The 15948-nt window shown below is 45.6% G+C and overlaps 1 protein-coding gene across 3 annotated transcripts in view; it reads left to right on the top strand.

Moving 5' to 3' along the window:
• Positions 1-14465, top strand: part of kif26ab (kinesin family member 26Ab) — a 124297-nt gene extending 109832 nt beyond the window's left edge. For all 3 annotated transcript variants that reach the window (XM_029730131.1, XM_029730132.1, XM_029730133.1), the window contains 7 exons: positions 2577-2736; positions 3249-3411; positions 4483-7759; positions 8711-8904; positions 11548-11571; positions 11903-12053; positions 12253-14465. In XM_029730131.1, the coding sequence (XP_029585991.1) occupies positions 2577-2736; positions 3249-3411; positions 4483-7759; positions 8711-8904; positions 11548-11571; positions 11903-12053; positions 12253-12437 (4154 nt within the window). In that variant the 3' untranslated portion in view covers positions 12438-14465. The remainder of the gene's footprint in view (positions 1-2576; positions 2737-3248; positions 3412-4482; positions 7760-8710; positions 8905-11547; positions 11572-11902; positions 12054-12252) is intronic.
• Positions 14466-15948: the final 1483 nt, after the last annotated feature.

Here is a 15948-nt window from a genome sequence, read left to right as displayed (position 1 = left end):
AATTTCTAACTCTTGCTGACAAGAGTTTAATGGTTCGCCGCTGCCGCCTAATCCCTCGGGAGGCTGAAAAGATTTGTCATGGGACTTCGGATCCTCAAAAAGTTCTACAGCTGCAACATTGAGAGCATCTTGACTGACTGCACCACTGCTTGGTATGGCAACTGCAGCACCCTCAGTCACAAAGCGCTACACAGGGTGATGCGGACAGCCCAGTATATCATTGGGGCCGAGCTCCCTGCCATCCAGGACCTCTACAGTGAGGGAAAAAAGTATTTGGTCCCCTGCTGATTTTGTACATTTGCCCACTGACAAAGAAATGATCAGTCTATAATTTTAATGGTAGGTTTATTTGAACAGTGAGAGACAGAATAACAACAAAAAAATCCAGAAAAACGCATGTCAAAAATGTTATAAATTGATTTGCATTTTAATGAGGGAAATAAGTATTTGACCCCTCTGCAAAACATGACTACTAAGTCACTTGGTGGCAAAACCCTTGTTGGCAATCATAGAGGTCTGACGTTTCTTGTAGTTGGCCACCAGGTTTGCACACATCTCAGGAGGTATTTTGTCCCACTCCTCTTTGCAGATCTTCTCCAAGTCATTAAGGTTTCGAGGCTGACATTTGGCAACTCGAACCTTCAGCTCCCTCCACAGATTTTCTATGGGATTAAGGTCTGGAGACTGGCTAGGCCACTCCAGGACCTTAATGTGCTTCTTCTTGAGCCACTCCTTTGTTGCCTTGGCCGTGTGTTTTGGGTCATTGTCATGCTGGAATACCCATCCACGACCCATTTTCAATGCCCTGGCTGAGGGAAGGAGGTTCTCACCCAAGATTTGATGGTACATGGTCCCGTCCATCGTCCCTTTGATGCTGTGAAGTTGTCCTGTCCCCTTAGCAGAAAAACACCCCCAAAGGATAATGTTTCCACCTCCATGTTTGACGGTGGGGATAGTGTTCTTGGGGTCATAGGCAGCATTCCTCCTCCTCCAAACATGTTGAGTTGATGCAAAAGAGCTCCATTTTGGTCTCATCTGACCACAACACTTTCACCCAGTTGTCCTCTGAATCATTCAGATGTTCATTGGCAAACTTCAGACGGCCATGTATATGTGCTTTCTTGAGCAGGGGGACCTTGCGGGCGCTGCAGGATTTCAGTCCTTCACGGCGTAGTGTGTTACCAATTGTTTTCTTGGTGACTATGGTCCCAGCTGCCTTGAGATCATTGACAAGATCCTCCCGTGTAGTTCTGGGCTGATTCCTCACCGTTCTCATGATCATTGCAACTCCACGAGGTGAGATCTTGCATGGAGCCCCAGGCCGAGGGAGATTGACAGTTCTTTTGTGTTTCTTCCATTTGTTATTCTGTCTCTCACTGTTCAAATAAACCTACCATTAAAATTATAGACTGATCATTTCTTTGTCAGTGTACAAACGTACAAAATCAGCAGGGGATCAAATACTTTTTTCCCTCACTGTATATCAGGTCAGAGGCCGGAAAAATGGCCAAAGACTCCAGCCACCCAAGCCAAAGACTGTTCAGTCTGCCAAACAGTACTCTCGCACCAGCAGGCTCCGAAACAGCACTACCCACAAGACCGCTAAATATCTTACACTGACACAGAAACTACACACACGTCACTAACATAATTTTTTATTTATTTTACTAGGCAAGACAATTAAGAATACTTTCTTATTTTCAATGACAGCCTAGGAACAGTGGGTTAACTGCCTTGTTTAGTGGCAGAACAACAGATTTTTACATTGTCAGCTCAGGGATTCGATCTTGCAACCTTTCAGTTACTAGTCCAACGTTCTAACCACTAGGCTACCTGCCACCCCATACCAACACACAACACACACACACTTTTACACTCATCATATGCTGTTGCTACTCTGTTCTTTATTTTACTCTTATTATTATCTATCCGGATGCCTAGTCACTTTACCCTGCCTTCATGTACATATCAACCTCAAATACTTCATACCCTGCACATTGATCTGGTACTGGTACTCCCTGTATATAGCTTCATTCTTGTGTAAAGGCTCTTAAGCAAGCATTTCACAGTTAAGTCTACACTTGTTATATTTGATTTGACTGGATTTTAATCTGAAATAAAATATCAGTGACCTACATTACAATGTGCTGCCCCTCTGCTGAAAAACATTTTGAGAAATTCTGCTCCCCTTCCGTCTAAACTGAATCAATGTATACTTTTGCTTTCATAGCACAGCCCCCCAAACTAGTCATCATCTCCAATGACTATTTAGGTACAAAATACAGAGATTGTCCTCCTTTCTTTTGTATGTATGTGACAACAAGATACTTTTATGTGTCTGGAACGTTATTACCTGTCTGTTAAACTGAGACAATCTCAGCCCAGGTTTGAATCACTTCAGACCGAGAGGCTTACTCATGAATAAATCAGACTGCCATGTCTGGTCTGGTCTGGGCTGTGCCACTCCTGCCTGTAAGGCGCAGCAGCAGCATGTGGGAACCCCTCAGAGGGAGTGTCTGACTGTGTCTGTGCTGAGATATAACCTCACCTGGCTCTTCCTCCTGTGTCATCTACAGTGTCGGGCGGACGGAGCAGGCTGCACCTCATAGACTTGGGGAGCTGTGAAAAGGTCCTCAGTAAGAGCCGAGACGGAGGGGGGGGCCTGTGTCTGTCTCTCACCGCACTGGGAAACGTTATCATGGCTTTAGCCAATGGAGCTAAGCACGTACCTTACAGGTAGGGAAACTAGTACTGAACTTTCTGTCTATACCTTAAATATATAATATGCAAAGGAGTCGAGTCATGTAATGAAAATGTTCGAGACAAGTTTATGCAAGTACATTTAACTTGACTATCAAGGCTGTGTTTATCTAGCGTGCTATAGACTTAAAGAAATATCTCAGTCTCAGCTATGTAGTTTGCTACACTATGGAATCAGAAATGAGGTGAAGAGATAGAATGTTTCATTTGGGGAATGCATTGCAGACAAAGTGTGAAATGGGGAAAGCGAGCTAAAACGGGAGGAAATATACTGTAAAAGGAGTGTTCAGCTTAGAACCCGAGATAACAGTCGAAGAACCAGTTGTTCCAAATGTGAAATTAAAAAGATCTCTGGCAACCCAGACTAATATAAGGCGTAGAGAACCGTGGTTGAACGTAAACCGACACTGATATAAGGCACTGAAACATCCTGCCGTTTCCTGAGCAGTGATGATGATGATGATAGTGTGTGAACGTTTCATATCTAGGGACAGCAAACTGACGATGCTGCTGAGAGAGTCACTGGGGAACATTAACTGCAGAACTACAATGATCGCCCACATCTCTGACTCCCCTGCCAACTACACTGACTCCCTCACCACCATCCAGCTGGCCTCACGCATCCACCGCATGAGGAAGAAGAAGTCCAAGGTCTGTGTCTGGACTTGCAGAGCTTTCAGTATCGTACATTGTTTACATTGAGTAAGAGACATGGGTATTCTCCATTTGAACAGTAGCATATTTCGATGTACAGGGAACTGTTTTGATGAGAGGAAGCCATAGATTGTCACAGTTATAATAAGTATTTAGTGATCTCAAGAGTGTATTACAGTGGCTTTATTAGCAGAAGTTGCACTGTTCACCATTTCATGTAGTAGCCTATTCGTAACTGAGATCTTGAAAAAGCTATTCCCACTTTACTGTAAATTGGAGGCCATGGTATGAAATGAATCAGGGCCTCTCTTAATGCAAGGTTATTAATTCAGAGTTCGTTTTTCTTCCTTGCTCAACACATAATCATGTAATCAATAGGGCTGCCTAACAGGGTTGGGCTCAATTTCAATTTAAGGCAGTCAATTCAGGAAGTAAACTGAAATTGCAATTCAATGATTGAAAAAATCTGCATACATTTTTACTGACTTCTCAATTAACTGAAAAGGAGAAGCTATTTATGTCAAAAGTTAGAAGAATGTGAGATTTTAAATTTAAATCACTTCCTGAATTGACTGGCTTCCATTAGAATTGATCCCAACCCTGCTGCCTAAGGATGTGTGTAGTGCATGCCCTCGGATTCGGGAAATATATACTCCAGATAATTAGGTGTAATGACAGCATGTATTTATTTAGCATCTGTCTTCGGCATAATTATAATGCATTCTACGCACACTGATTCATATTATTGACATTAATTTCAGTGTGCCTATTGATGTTCATGTGTAACCTTTAAATGTATGGACTGGCAATTTCAAAGTAATTTATATTTGCCTTACGATGTATTCCACCGTGAATTCATTATGCGATTGAATTAACTGTAAATCTACAGCAGGAAATAGGAAAATGGTGGAGAAAATTATATAGACTTTTTCAATAAGTCTAAAGTAATAATGTTATGTCTTGAACATGTGAATTATGCAGAAAGTCTAAGTATGTAGCGCATTCATGTGCTAAGCACATTTCCTATATACACTGTTTTGTAAGTCTCTGTACGTTTCTGTGTTGTAGTATGCATCCAGTTCCTCTGGAGGGGAGAGCTCCTGTGAGGAGGGGAGGATCCGTCGGCCACCTCACCTCAGACCCTTCCACCCCCGGACGGTGGCCCTGGACCCGGACCTGCCCTCCCTGCTCAGCGACCCAGACTACTCCTCCAGCAGCGAACAGTCCTGTGACACTGTCATCTATGTGGGGCCAGGGGGCGCCGCCATCTCAGACCGGGAGCTGAGTGACAACGAGGGCCCCCCCACCTTCGTTCCCATCATCCCCTCCCTGAACAGGAAGCGGTCTGGGAAGGATGGCCCCCTGGACAGGGATCACTTCTTCAAGTGCAACACATTTGCTGAGCTGCAGGAGCGCCTGGAGTGTATCGATGGCAGTGAGGAGCCTACAGCATTTGTTGGAGAGGGCAGGGGAAGTCAGGCCAGCCCCAAGATGGACAGCAAAGCAAAGGAATGTCCTGGCTCTGTTTCCCCAAAGACTGTAACTAAAGCCTCCTCCTCACAGGAGAACATATCACCTAAACTTGCTCCTAAATCTGTAGCCACTCCTCCATCCAGTAGCCCCCATATCAGCCCTTCTAAGTCTAAACTGGAACATTCCAGAGGGGTGTCACAGAGCATATGTAGAACAAGTGCTGATGGTGAGAAGGTGATGACGTCAGAGAGCAGAGCAAGCCCAATCAAACAGGGTGTGGCCACGGTGCCGGTCTCTGAGCCAGTAGTACGGGAGAAGGTTTACTTCAACAAGAAGCCCTTACCCAAGCCTGCTCCCCCTCCCCCACAGCAGAGAGATTCACGCAGGGGCAACGGAGAGGCAGAGGAGAGGTCCCCCACTAGAATGCCCCCTGTGGGAATGAGCCATCAGGTTGGAAAACAGGGGGAATCTGGGGACCCTTTCCTTGATAGGACGCAGACCAGGGGACCTGTAGAGGTGTGCCAGCTACGCTCCACCCTGAGAGAGAGGTGCCTGGACAGGGACATCCTCCGGGCTACGGTCACCCTGCAGCAGCCTGTAGAGCTGAACGGAGAGGATGAGCTGGTGTTCACTGTGGTGGAGGAGCTGTCCATCGGCAGCATCATAGACAACGGGCGGCCCTCCAGCATCATCAGCTTCAACAGCGACTGCTCCCTGCAGGCCCTTGCCTCCGGCTCCCGGCCCGTCAGCATCATCAGCAGCATCAACGACGAGTTTGACGCCTACACATCTGCTGTGGGGGGTGAAGAGGTCAACATCGAGGTGCTCACCCCCTTACAGGATGACTCATTTGTGTGTGTGGGCAGCAGGGGCTCGTCCATCAGCTCCTGGCTCAGCGAGGTCAGCGTCTGTACTCTGGAGAGTGAAAGGGTACACTCTGCAGACGTTTTCCTCCCACAGACTAAGCACATCGGCCCAGACGGCATCTTCTACCTGGATTCCCTGGGTATGTTCCACTGTGAATCATCCCGAAGGGATGCCAAGAACTCCCTGAACGACAGTGGCTTTAGCTTTTCTGAACTGGACAGTGACAGTGCAGCATCTAGCAAACTGTCCCTGACAAAGTGCCCTCTGTCTCCCGAGTCAACCAAAGGATCCCTCAGATTCCCATCCAAAACAGCTAAAGTTAACTCTCTCAGCTCCTCCTCCCAGCCCTCCCAGGGCCCTTACATAGTCCACTCCAGTCTTCCCAGGAAAGTAAAACCTACCTCATCAATTGCCTATAGTAGCAGCAGCAGTCATGAACCACAGAGACAGGAAGTCAAGCAGGAGGACCCATGGCAGCGCATCGTCAACCCCTCTGAACCTCAACTTCCAGACTCCAGCGCCACCAGCAAGCTCCCCAGAACCCCAGTAAGTGGCATTCCCTGCCGCAAAGCTGGTGTTGTCAACAGCAATGGTGTATCTCGCCCACCCAAGGTGCAGGGTTCTACCTCAGCCCAGAGGGTGGTGGACGGCTGTGAGAAGTCCACCAGTAAGAAAGTGGAGCCCCCCAGCAAGATGCCTCAGCTCAGACGAGGGGCCACCACCCTGGGCACTGTGCCTGTCATCCACGTCTCCCCAGAGACCAAGGCCACAACCAAGAACATCATCACCACAACCAACATTCTCAAGTTCTCCTCTCTGGGGAAGAATGGAAAGGCAAACGGGCAGCAAGCCAGCATGCTCCCCAAACCCGGTGGTACCTCACCTCCTCCACCTCCAGTGCGTAAGTCCAGTCTGGATCAGAAAAACAGACCTCTGCTGCCCCAAAGTGCCTTAAAGTCTGCGTACGGGGAAGCAGGGAGGCCCAAACTTACCAGGGGGGCGGTGTCAGAGGATGAACTAGAGATCCGCTGCAGAGGAGACTCCAACAGCCTCAAAATCTCCAGCCTCAGAGGTGACTACACCCCGGCCAAAGCCACATCCAGTCTGAGGGCCAGAGGAGATGCTAGTCGGCAGCATTACGGCAGTCAGATGTCTCTGGAAAGGTGTGACAGCATGTCAATGGTGGGCTCCAAGCCCACTCTCAGTCGAGAAAACAGTGGAGCCAGCCTGGGCTGCAGCAAGTCCAGCAGATCCATTCCCAGATATGGTGTACCAAACTCAACCAGCTCTCCCATTGCTACATCCCCAACTTCCCCCTGTTGTGCTACAGGTGCTCTAGGTAAACCTGGGCAGGTCAAAGGTAGTGTTAACCCCAGAGTGCTAGGAGCGGTCAATGGAAGTAAGGCCCGTTCGTTGTCAGCGAGCAACTCTAAGGGCCTGAGCTCCTCCACCAAGTCCCTGGCAGCTCCAGCCACCAGGAACCCCAATGCCAACCTTCCCCCGACTGGCAAGACCTCCGCCCCGCGAGCCAACGCAGCCGTCAGCAGCAAGCCTGGCCGGGGGACTATCATGGGCACCAAGCATGCTATGCGGGCAGCCAACAGCCGGGTCAGTGAGCTGGCGACAGGCAGCACATCAGGCAAACACCTGAGGGGCTCAGGGGACTCTGACAGTGGTAATGACAGTGGGGTGAACCTGAGTGATGACAAGTCCCCCGTGGCCATGCTGCCCTCCCCCTACAGTAAGATCACAGCCCCCAGAAGGCCGCAGCGCTACAGCAGTGGTCATGGCAGTGACAATAGCAGTGTTCTGAGTGGAGAGCTGCCCCCAGCTATGGGCCGCACAGCCCTCTTCTACCACAGCGGGGGCAGCAGTGGTTATGAGAGCATGATCCGGGACAGCGAGGCCACAGGCAGCGCCTCCTCTGCACACGACTCAATGAGTGAGAGTGGAATGTCCTCCTCAGGCCGCCCCAGGACATCCAAATCCCCCAAGAAACGCAATGGTAATAGCTCTGAATCTGTATACATCATTATGCATTATCTATCTGATAATATTCTGAACAACAGCATACTGTAGGTGTAGTCTAGGAATGAATTGAGGCATTCAAAAATGTGAAAGTTCTATAAAATCCCAAGAATTATCCAGGTCCTTTTCCAAGTTGTCTTGTTTAAGCCCAGTCTTTGTTGTTATTTACAATGTCAAACAGTCCACTTGTTAAATAATGGAGAAGGTTGTTCAGGGAGGTCATAATTCTAACTGTTTCTACCACTCCTCAATAAAGCCTATTGTCTAAATGTCACACAGCACGTATATAAATACCCCTGATTGCTGTGCAGATCAGCTTAGACAATCTCTTGTTAAGGGTTGTTAAGTGTCAAGGTTCACTGCTGTTGACTTTAACTAGATGTGTCATGCTGAAAGCAGACTGAGTGGTGTTCCCATCTGAAATAAGAAATACAGATCTACTGAATGAAGTAGTATGCCAGAGAAGTATAGCACAGAATCTCCAAGCAACATCAAGGACAAACTGTCGCTTTCCCCAACTCCCCCAGGAAATCATGTACCTCATCAATCTAACTTTTTAAAATGTGATTCTTATAGTTGGTTTTGTCACCTTTCTGATTCAGCAGAAATTAGATGACTTTGAACTCAGTTGAACAGCAGCAGAATCTTCCACTTGTTCCAGCTCTCTTAGATTTATGCAGTCAATCTTTTAAATTCATATTGTTTGGTAGGGATTTAAAATAGACAGTGGTGAAAGCCTTATACATATGCAATCAACAGCACGCTCAGGAGGCCTGTGTAAAGTGTGCTATCTCTTTACATCTCAGTCTCAGCTTCATACATATTTACTAATAGATAGAGCTGTACAGCTCGGCCCTGGCAGATATTACCATTGTATATTTCCAGCAGTAATTGAGGTGCCTGTCTGTCTGTGTCTGTGTCTCTCCAGGGCTACAGCGGAGGCGGCTCATCCCGGCCCCCCTGCCAGACACCTCGTCACTGGGGAAGAAGGCTGGCACAGCTGGCCAGTGGGTGGACCTGCCGCCCATGTCAGGACCACTGAAGGAACCCTTCGAGATCAAGGTGTACGAGATCGATGATGTGGAACGGCTCCAGAGGCGACGACAGGAGGACTCGGCTGAGGTGAGTGAAGGGTCATGCTTACTGTCTGTAATACAAGCTCCCCGTACTGTTACTCCACTTATTTTAGAGTCATTAGGTTTAAGTTCATCCCTACATACAGTACATGCTGCTTAGCAATGTCAAGCTCAGCAATAGTCTGCATGTGTCACATTGATCTCAGAAATATTCTGAATGTGCTCCGTTGAAGTCAGGCATGCAGACCCAGTGCCAGGATAAAGTGACTAAGGGGGCAGTGAAAATTGGTGAGGGGGCACAATTATTTGTGGTTCTTGCATTTGAATTATATTAAAGTCTGCTTATGTCACGCAATACCATAATAAACATAAAAGTTAAAATACCGAGACCATAGAGTGCTTTTGACCAAGAAGTGACAAATTGTTGCGCTCTATCAGTACCATGGACAGCACCCTGGACAGCACCCTACGCACTAAATCAAGGCTTTTGAAAACCTAGGCTGTTGTCTAAGGAAGTCATTTTGCCATTCCATACCCTAGGTTTTTGCTGAAATGACACCACTGGCTATACCACCAAGATTTTGATTAAAAAAACAACCAGCTAGATTGTTCTTACCTTTTCAGAAGATTTTGCAGCCTCGTTGATTCTCTGTGGAACTTCCTGAGTAATCGATCATTCCATTCTCCCCAAAATCTTCATGTATGATCCCCTCAAATGCCAGTTGGATTAGTTGAGCTTTCCTCAGGTGCAGCATGCTTCTTCTGTGCTGACTGAACACGTTTGTCAAAGTGGAAATGAGTTCTCGCATGTAGCTGTGGACGCCCCAAAGGTCAATCCATGTGTCAGTCTAGTAAGCACGGTTGGCATAGCGGAGAGAGGCCCAGATAATCGTTTCAGGATATCAAGTGGGGTCCATATCATCTTCATTGGAGCCAGAGGGGGCAATTTCAGTCTGCAAAAACTGGCGAGCGACACTAAACTCAGCTTCCACCCAAATTTTTTTTTAAAATTATTATTATTATAATTTTTTATTTAACCTGTATTTAACTAGGCAAGTATTTAACTAGACAAATTCTTATTTACAAAGATGGCCTACACCAGCCAAACCCGGACGACGCTGTGCCAATTGTGCACCGCCCTCTGGGGCTCCCAATCACGGCCGGTTGTGATACAGCCTGGTTTTACTTAGATCTAGCAGTGGTTTCAACTTTTTCAATCTAGAAAGTCATGGCTCTCTGGGTCAAGGGCACACAAGGCCTCCACCAATTGGCTGTTGCGTTCTCTGAATAGTTCTGAAATTTCACCACTGACAGCATCCAAGAACATTATTTTATACTTTGGCTTTGTGTGGGTATGTTGGCGAAGGCAATTTCTGATATCCATCGTGGCAGTGAGCTAGCTAAATAGGCTAAGGTTAATAACACTCATGTTTTTAACAGCTAGATAGGAAGCTAACTAAACTCTGTAGTGGTAGGGCGTGAGGCAGAGTTGAGTGAAGCAGCTTCAACAGTAAACTTGACTGCGCCCGTATAAATCAAAATCAAATATTACAGGCAGAGGCGTATTACGTTATTCGCTTAGCCTACCACAGATGAAAAGTGTTTTTCCCGCTTTTATGGAAACCCAAAGGATTCATACCTAACTGCCCAAGTGGCTTTCCATTGCCCCCCTACACACACCGCGGCACGCTCTGTCCATTGTGCTGACACAGCGCAGCGGAGATACAGATTTTGCATCAACCCGTCACTCAATTATTTTTTTATATTTTCGTATCGGAACATACAACTAAAACTGAGGGGGCACAAGTTTTAACTGAGAGTGTTAAGCCTCCCTTAGCCCCCTGGTGAAGTCGGGCTGGTAGGCATGACATCGTGGGAAGGTCTTAGCTCACTCTTTCTCAGGTTCTTATTAAAGAACAAGGTGAAAATATGCATCTGAGATGTTTGACCTTTAGTCTGGCCAATGGCGAATCCCAAAGTCTTTATGTGTCTGTGTGACCAGGAATGTGAAGAGATCAGGAAGCAATTACTGTCTGGCGTTAATTGCTTTAGATATGACTGATCGCTGGGGCTCACTGCTGGTGCTGATTGACAGAGGGGGAAGGAGTGGTGGTGGTGGAAAGAGCAGTCCAGGAATGTATGATGAATGTGCATCCCCGCTCTACATCCCCACACCCTATCAGCCATCACCATGGCCCATCCCTGGCTGCCTGATGGCTCTTTATGGCTGGCTCCACTTGCCACGGGTCATTAACTGCTCCCACAAGTTAGAGGCAGCCAGACAGGAATTTGTTAAGAGAAGATATTACATCAGCTGAATGGTGGTTTGATTTAGTTTCAATTAGGAAAAGATGATCTTCAATTTGTCTTTCCCAACCATCACTGGCTGAATGGCTGGTAATGAAGTGCTTGGCCTTGCACATCCCCCACTGTTCCCGGGCCAGTTTTGGAATACCATGCAATGTGTGCATCATGGCTGGTTTCCGTGCTTGTATTCTCAGATGTCTATTTGTATGCACATGGCTTTTTCTGTCTACATACAGTATACATGGTTTAGTACTCTGTATATTCATGCATGTTTGTGTGTTGTATTTGTTTGAGTTTTAACTGTGAGATCATTACTCTTTCTAGAGTACAAGCATATTTTTTACATTATGTATTTTATTTTCCTCTCTTTTCTCATCTTTAGCAGCCATTCCAGGATGTTGAGAAGGTATGTTGATTTCGCTGGATGGCTGAGGCTTGATTATTCTTTAATGGGAGTTGGGGAATAGTTTGGAGTAAGGGTTAAGAGGGGAAGAACAGGAAGTAATTGGATTGTTCGAGTTGCATGCACATATCTCAAATTAGGTTTGTTCTATTGTGACAGGAAATGTTAATACACACGACTGTGTCTGTATATCCTGCAATTCTTCAGCAGCAACAAAAATGCTAGTGAATGACTATTATTATTCTTTATTTCAAACAGTTCCTCAGTCACTCACCCTCTCTCTCTCTCTCTCTCTCTCTCTCTCTCTCTCTCTCTCTCTCTCTCTCTCTCTCAGGGCCTGCTGTACTTCAACAGTAAGCTGAAGGTTCTGGAGCGGCGGCAGCAGCAGATCAGGGAGCTGAAGGTCAAACATGAGGCACTTAAGGAAGAGCTAGAGGACACCAAGACCCGGTTGATGATGGACCCTTGCAAGTGGATAGGAGAGTGTGAGTGTCTGCTACATTATTCTACCAGGATTGGGGCATATGGAGATGTACACCTTTTTATTATTCATATTCCCTACAAAAATATAAAGTTATCTTCCTATTGAAAGTTAACTTGATTCTGTGGACAGTCTTCCAGTTTTCAGTTGATTGTGTGTGACCAGGACTTTACTCCTCTGCTCTCCTGTCTCTTCTCTTCCAGTTGAGGTGGACCAGGATTTGGACAAGGAGTCCCAGGAGTACCTGCAGGCCCTAGGTCAGGTCACAGAGGAGCTGGAGTTCTGTGTCAACCTATGCAAGTCACGTGTCATGATGGTGACCTGCTTCGACATCAGTGTGGCATCACCGCCCAACACTCAAGAGGGACTGCGAGAAGTGGAAGTCTGACAATGAGCAAAAGAAGAGATGGAGAATCCAGGAAGTGAGAAAGGAAGAATTATGAAACGTAGCAGCCAGTTCATATTGCTGGAATGAAGTGACAAGAAAAACAAAAAAGACGAAGATGAGACAAACGGGTTGGGTGTCTTTGCATGGAGACAGGAGATCTGAACCGACTTATCTGCAGTGCCTCGTTCTGGACATGTTCATGTTGGAATGGGAGATAAGTGTGTGCACAGACACAACAGTTTCTGTGTTCCAGCATGATGAGAGAGAGGCCATCATTTACCCAAGAGTCATTCAACGAGACCCGGAAGTGCCTTTTTCACTCGACTTATTTTGAGTCATTATTTTTTGTATGGTGCTAGTATCATAACCAGCATACCTAAGCAAACCCTGAACATATTCCTTTTAAGAAATAATTATTTTATATTGCATTGTATAGTGTATTTATATGATTATGCTGTGTGTAAATATAATTTCTAGGTAAAAAAAGAAAAAAAAGAAGAGCAATAAGCTAATGTTATTGCGTTCCCAAACTTTGCCTTTTCTCATGTTTCAAACCAACCTCAGTCAGCATTTTGCCCATGTTCATCCAGCCTCTTGCGCCTTATGTTATCTTTCTGGTTCAGTAGTCTACCTTTTAAAACAGGTCTGTGTTATCTTGTCAAGGACTCAATTTACTGTTATCACTCAGCCACTGCCAGCTGAAAGCTAGCAGGGTTGAGTAAATGTTGCCTTGATCACAAAGGGCCCCAGTGGAGGTGCTGAGATGGGTGATGGTGGAGGTGTAGAGAAGGGGAGAGGAAAGTATGTGGTATGTGGGGCGGAGCTGTGTTTGCCCTTGTTTATTTAATTGGAGATGTGGCAACGGCAGAACACATCAATCAGAGGGGTCACCATACAGGGCCTGCTCCCAACAGGCTGTGTGTACGCCATGATTCATGGGTGTGACAGTTGGCTCTCCCCAGTGCTCTGTGCTAGGGGTGTCCAGAGTCAACCTGACAGACCTCTGTCACCCTCCCTGTACCCACAGAGCGATGGGGAAAGCATGCTGAGTATTTTTCCCAGGCACAGAGGTGCTCGTCAGTGCGCCTATTTTATCCCCAGATGGGCCTCTATTGCGTTCTACTGACACAAACAAAAGGGCATAGATGAGATGCCACAAGCAAGCGTCATTCAATGGCTATTTTGTGGTGTGCTCTTTTAAGTGGGGCCAAGCCTTGGTTCTATGCATTCCAACATTCTCACTTCCACTATAGGAATAACCTCCATAAAGCACTAAGATCAACAGCACAGACGGTTTGCAAGGACTCAGAACCCTCTCTGAGTTATGCTTCAAAACTACACATATTACACATATAACACTTCTCTCCAACCTACTTTCTTTACTAATTTAACCGGATGTCTCAATCAAAGACTAGGATAGTCTCCAAGAGGACAGTGTCCTAAATAAAGGCCATGAGAAACCACAGTTTCCTGTGTTTACATGCAGTGAAGAAATTGCCGCCTTCAGATTTAGACGTTGTTTGGCAAATACAATCAATCAACTAGCTGTATGTAGCTGCCAGAATGTTTGTGTTTTAATCACTTCTCTGAAAACGGTGTGGACAAAGAAGATTAACTGGATTTGGTTATCTAGAGTAAGAAACTGGATTTGGTTGTATTTTGATGTGTTTGATTTATATAATTAAAATATTCCTTTGTTTTGTTTCCTCTTACAAAGATATACCCTCAGGCCCTTTCTGAAGATGCTGCATGAGATTTTTTATTAATTTGTAAGAATGATTTCTATTCCATTTTTACCATTTTCATTTTTATAATATCTTTGGCTCTCGATCATGCTGGGTTAGTTTCATGACTATTAGCAAACTAAAACATTTTTTTCAAGAAAGTTGATGTATGTCATATTTCATATCAAAACCCATATTTTCTAATGTCTTTGGTTTTCTATAGGATTTTCTGACCCTGTGTACAAATGTATGATATGGCAGCTCGTGTTGAGTTTTATCTGTGAATAAAATGTTTCTTCTTATAGCTGACTTGGAATGATTTTTCCTTTATTGGTTGTCTTGAAATAAACCATTATGTTTGGCCTACATAATTCAAAACCACATGACCTATTGGTCATTGGTATCCTATCCTCTGCCAAGTCCCAAACAACCAGATGTTCCCGTGTTCAGGGGAAATGAAAAGAGCCTGTGACGCAGCTTCTACTTTTGGACTTTAACAAAGCTACACCACAGATTTTCTAAACCCAGAGGTGCAACATCACAAGACTTCTGGGAACTTTTGCGAAGCAGACCAAGCAAACCAGGCTGGCGTTTGGGGCTAGAGAAGTCAATGAGAGAAGTGAAACATCTTCCTTAGTTGTTCATTTTCTAGCAATCTAAAGGCACAATCTATATTAAGGCATCCCCCCAGTTGGGTTAAATGCGGAGGACACATTTCAGTTGAAGGCATTCAGCTGTACAGCTGACTAGGTATCCCCGAGTAGATGATGTGTTTCTGCTCATGAGTTTAGCTGGCCAACGTCACCATGACATCACCTAAATGCGTGATCGGGGATTTCTATTGGAGAAGCAGTTTCTGCCTATCTTCATACTCCTGAGGTTGAAGAGGCGCTGTTGCACCTACTTCACCTTGCTGTTGATGTGAAGGGACCATTTCACTCCATCTTAACTCCTCCATATTTACTTGATTGGTTGAACAGTGCAGAAGGGAACCATCCATGACAGTTTGTTTTCTTCTTCTCAAGACCAGTATGTAGGGAATCTAGTTTCAGGCATTTATTTTATGCCTGCTACATTAGGTATTGGTACCCATAACCGTCCTCAAACCAACTAGATATGAATGTCATCGAGTTAGGTTGAGGAGAATGTAATGAAGGCCTTACCAAAGACAGTACAGTATGACAGTACAGCAGTACAGCAAATATTTAACAACAACCTGTTCCCACAGATACGTTTTCCCCATCTGATTAATGGTACCAAAGAGCTGCTTGTGATGATTCATCTCCCAGGTGCATATGTAAGCATTTTTGTGCAATGATTTATGAAGAATAAAACTTTTTGGGGTGGGAGTTTGACAAGAATGAAATATGCAGCCATCAAATAGATATTAGAGGTGCAGCAAGATTAATGACGCCTCTATCAAATATGGTTTTCTACTCCGTGTGATGCCAGGTCTCCTGGTGTGCAATATATCGTAGATGAGTGGAGATGTTGAAGTCCACCATGCTGAGTGATACCATCTTGCTTCCTCCCTGTTCATTTAATTTGATTAAAAGCGTAGTGGGATGATTTGGTGGCCTGGCAGGAGAAGCTGGTTGCTGTGTTTCTAATCAAATCCATGGGTGCATTTAGCCTTTAGCAGCGCTGGGTCTGGGTGCTCTTTGACTCAGAGGGAAGGAGGGCCAACTCAGAGCTCTCAGTGGTGAAGAGAAGTGCCCCACTCTCTTGCACATTAGATTCCTGGTGATGAGTACCATATGTTTCAAGTTTTATTTGTCATATGTACA

This window comes from Salmo trutta, chromosome 33, assembly GCF_901001165.1.
Source record: "Salmo trutta chromosome 33, fSalTru1.1, whole genome shotgun sequence".
NCBI classification, from domain to species: domain Eukaryota; kingdom Metazoa; phylum Chordata; class Actinopteri; order Salmoniformes; family Salmonidae; genus Salmo; species Salmo trutta.
This window is presented reverse-complemented; position numbering and strand designations above follow the sequence as displayed.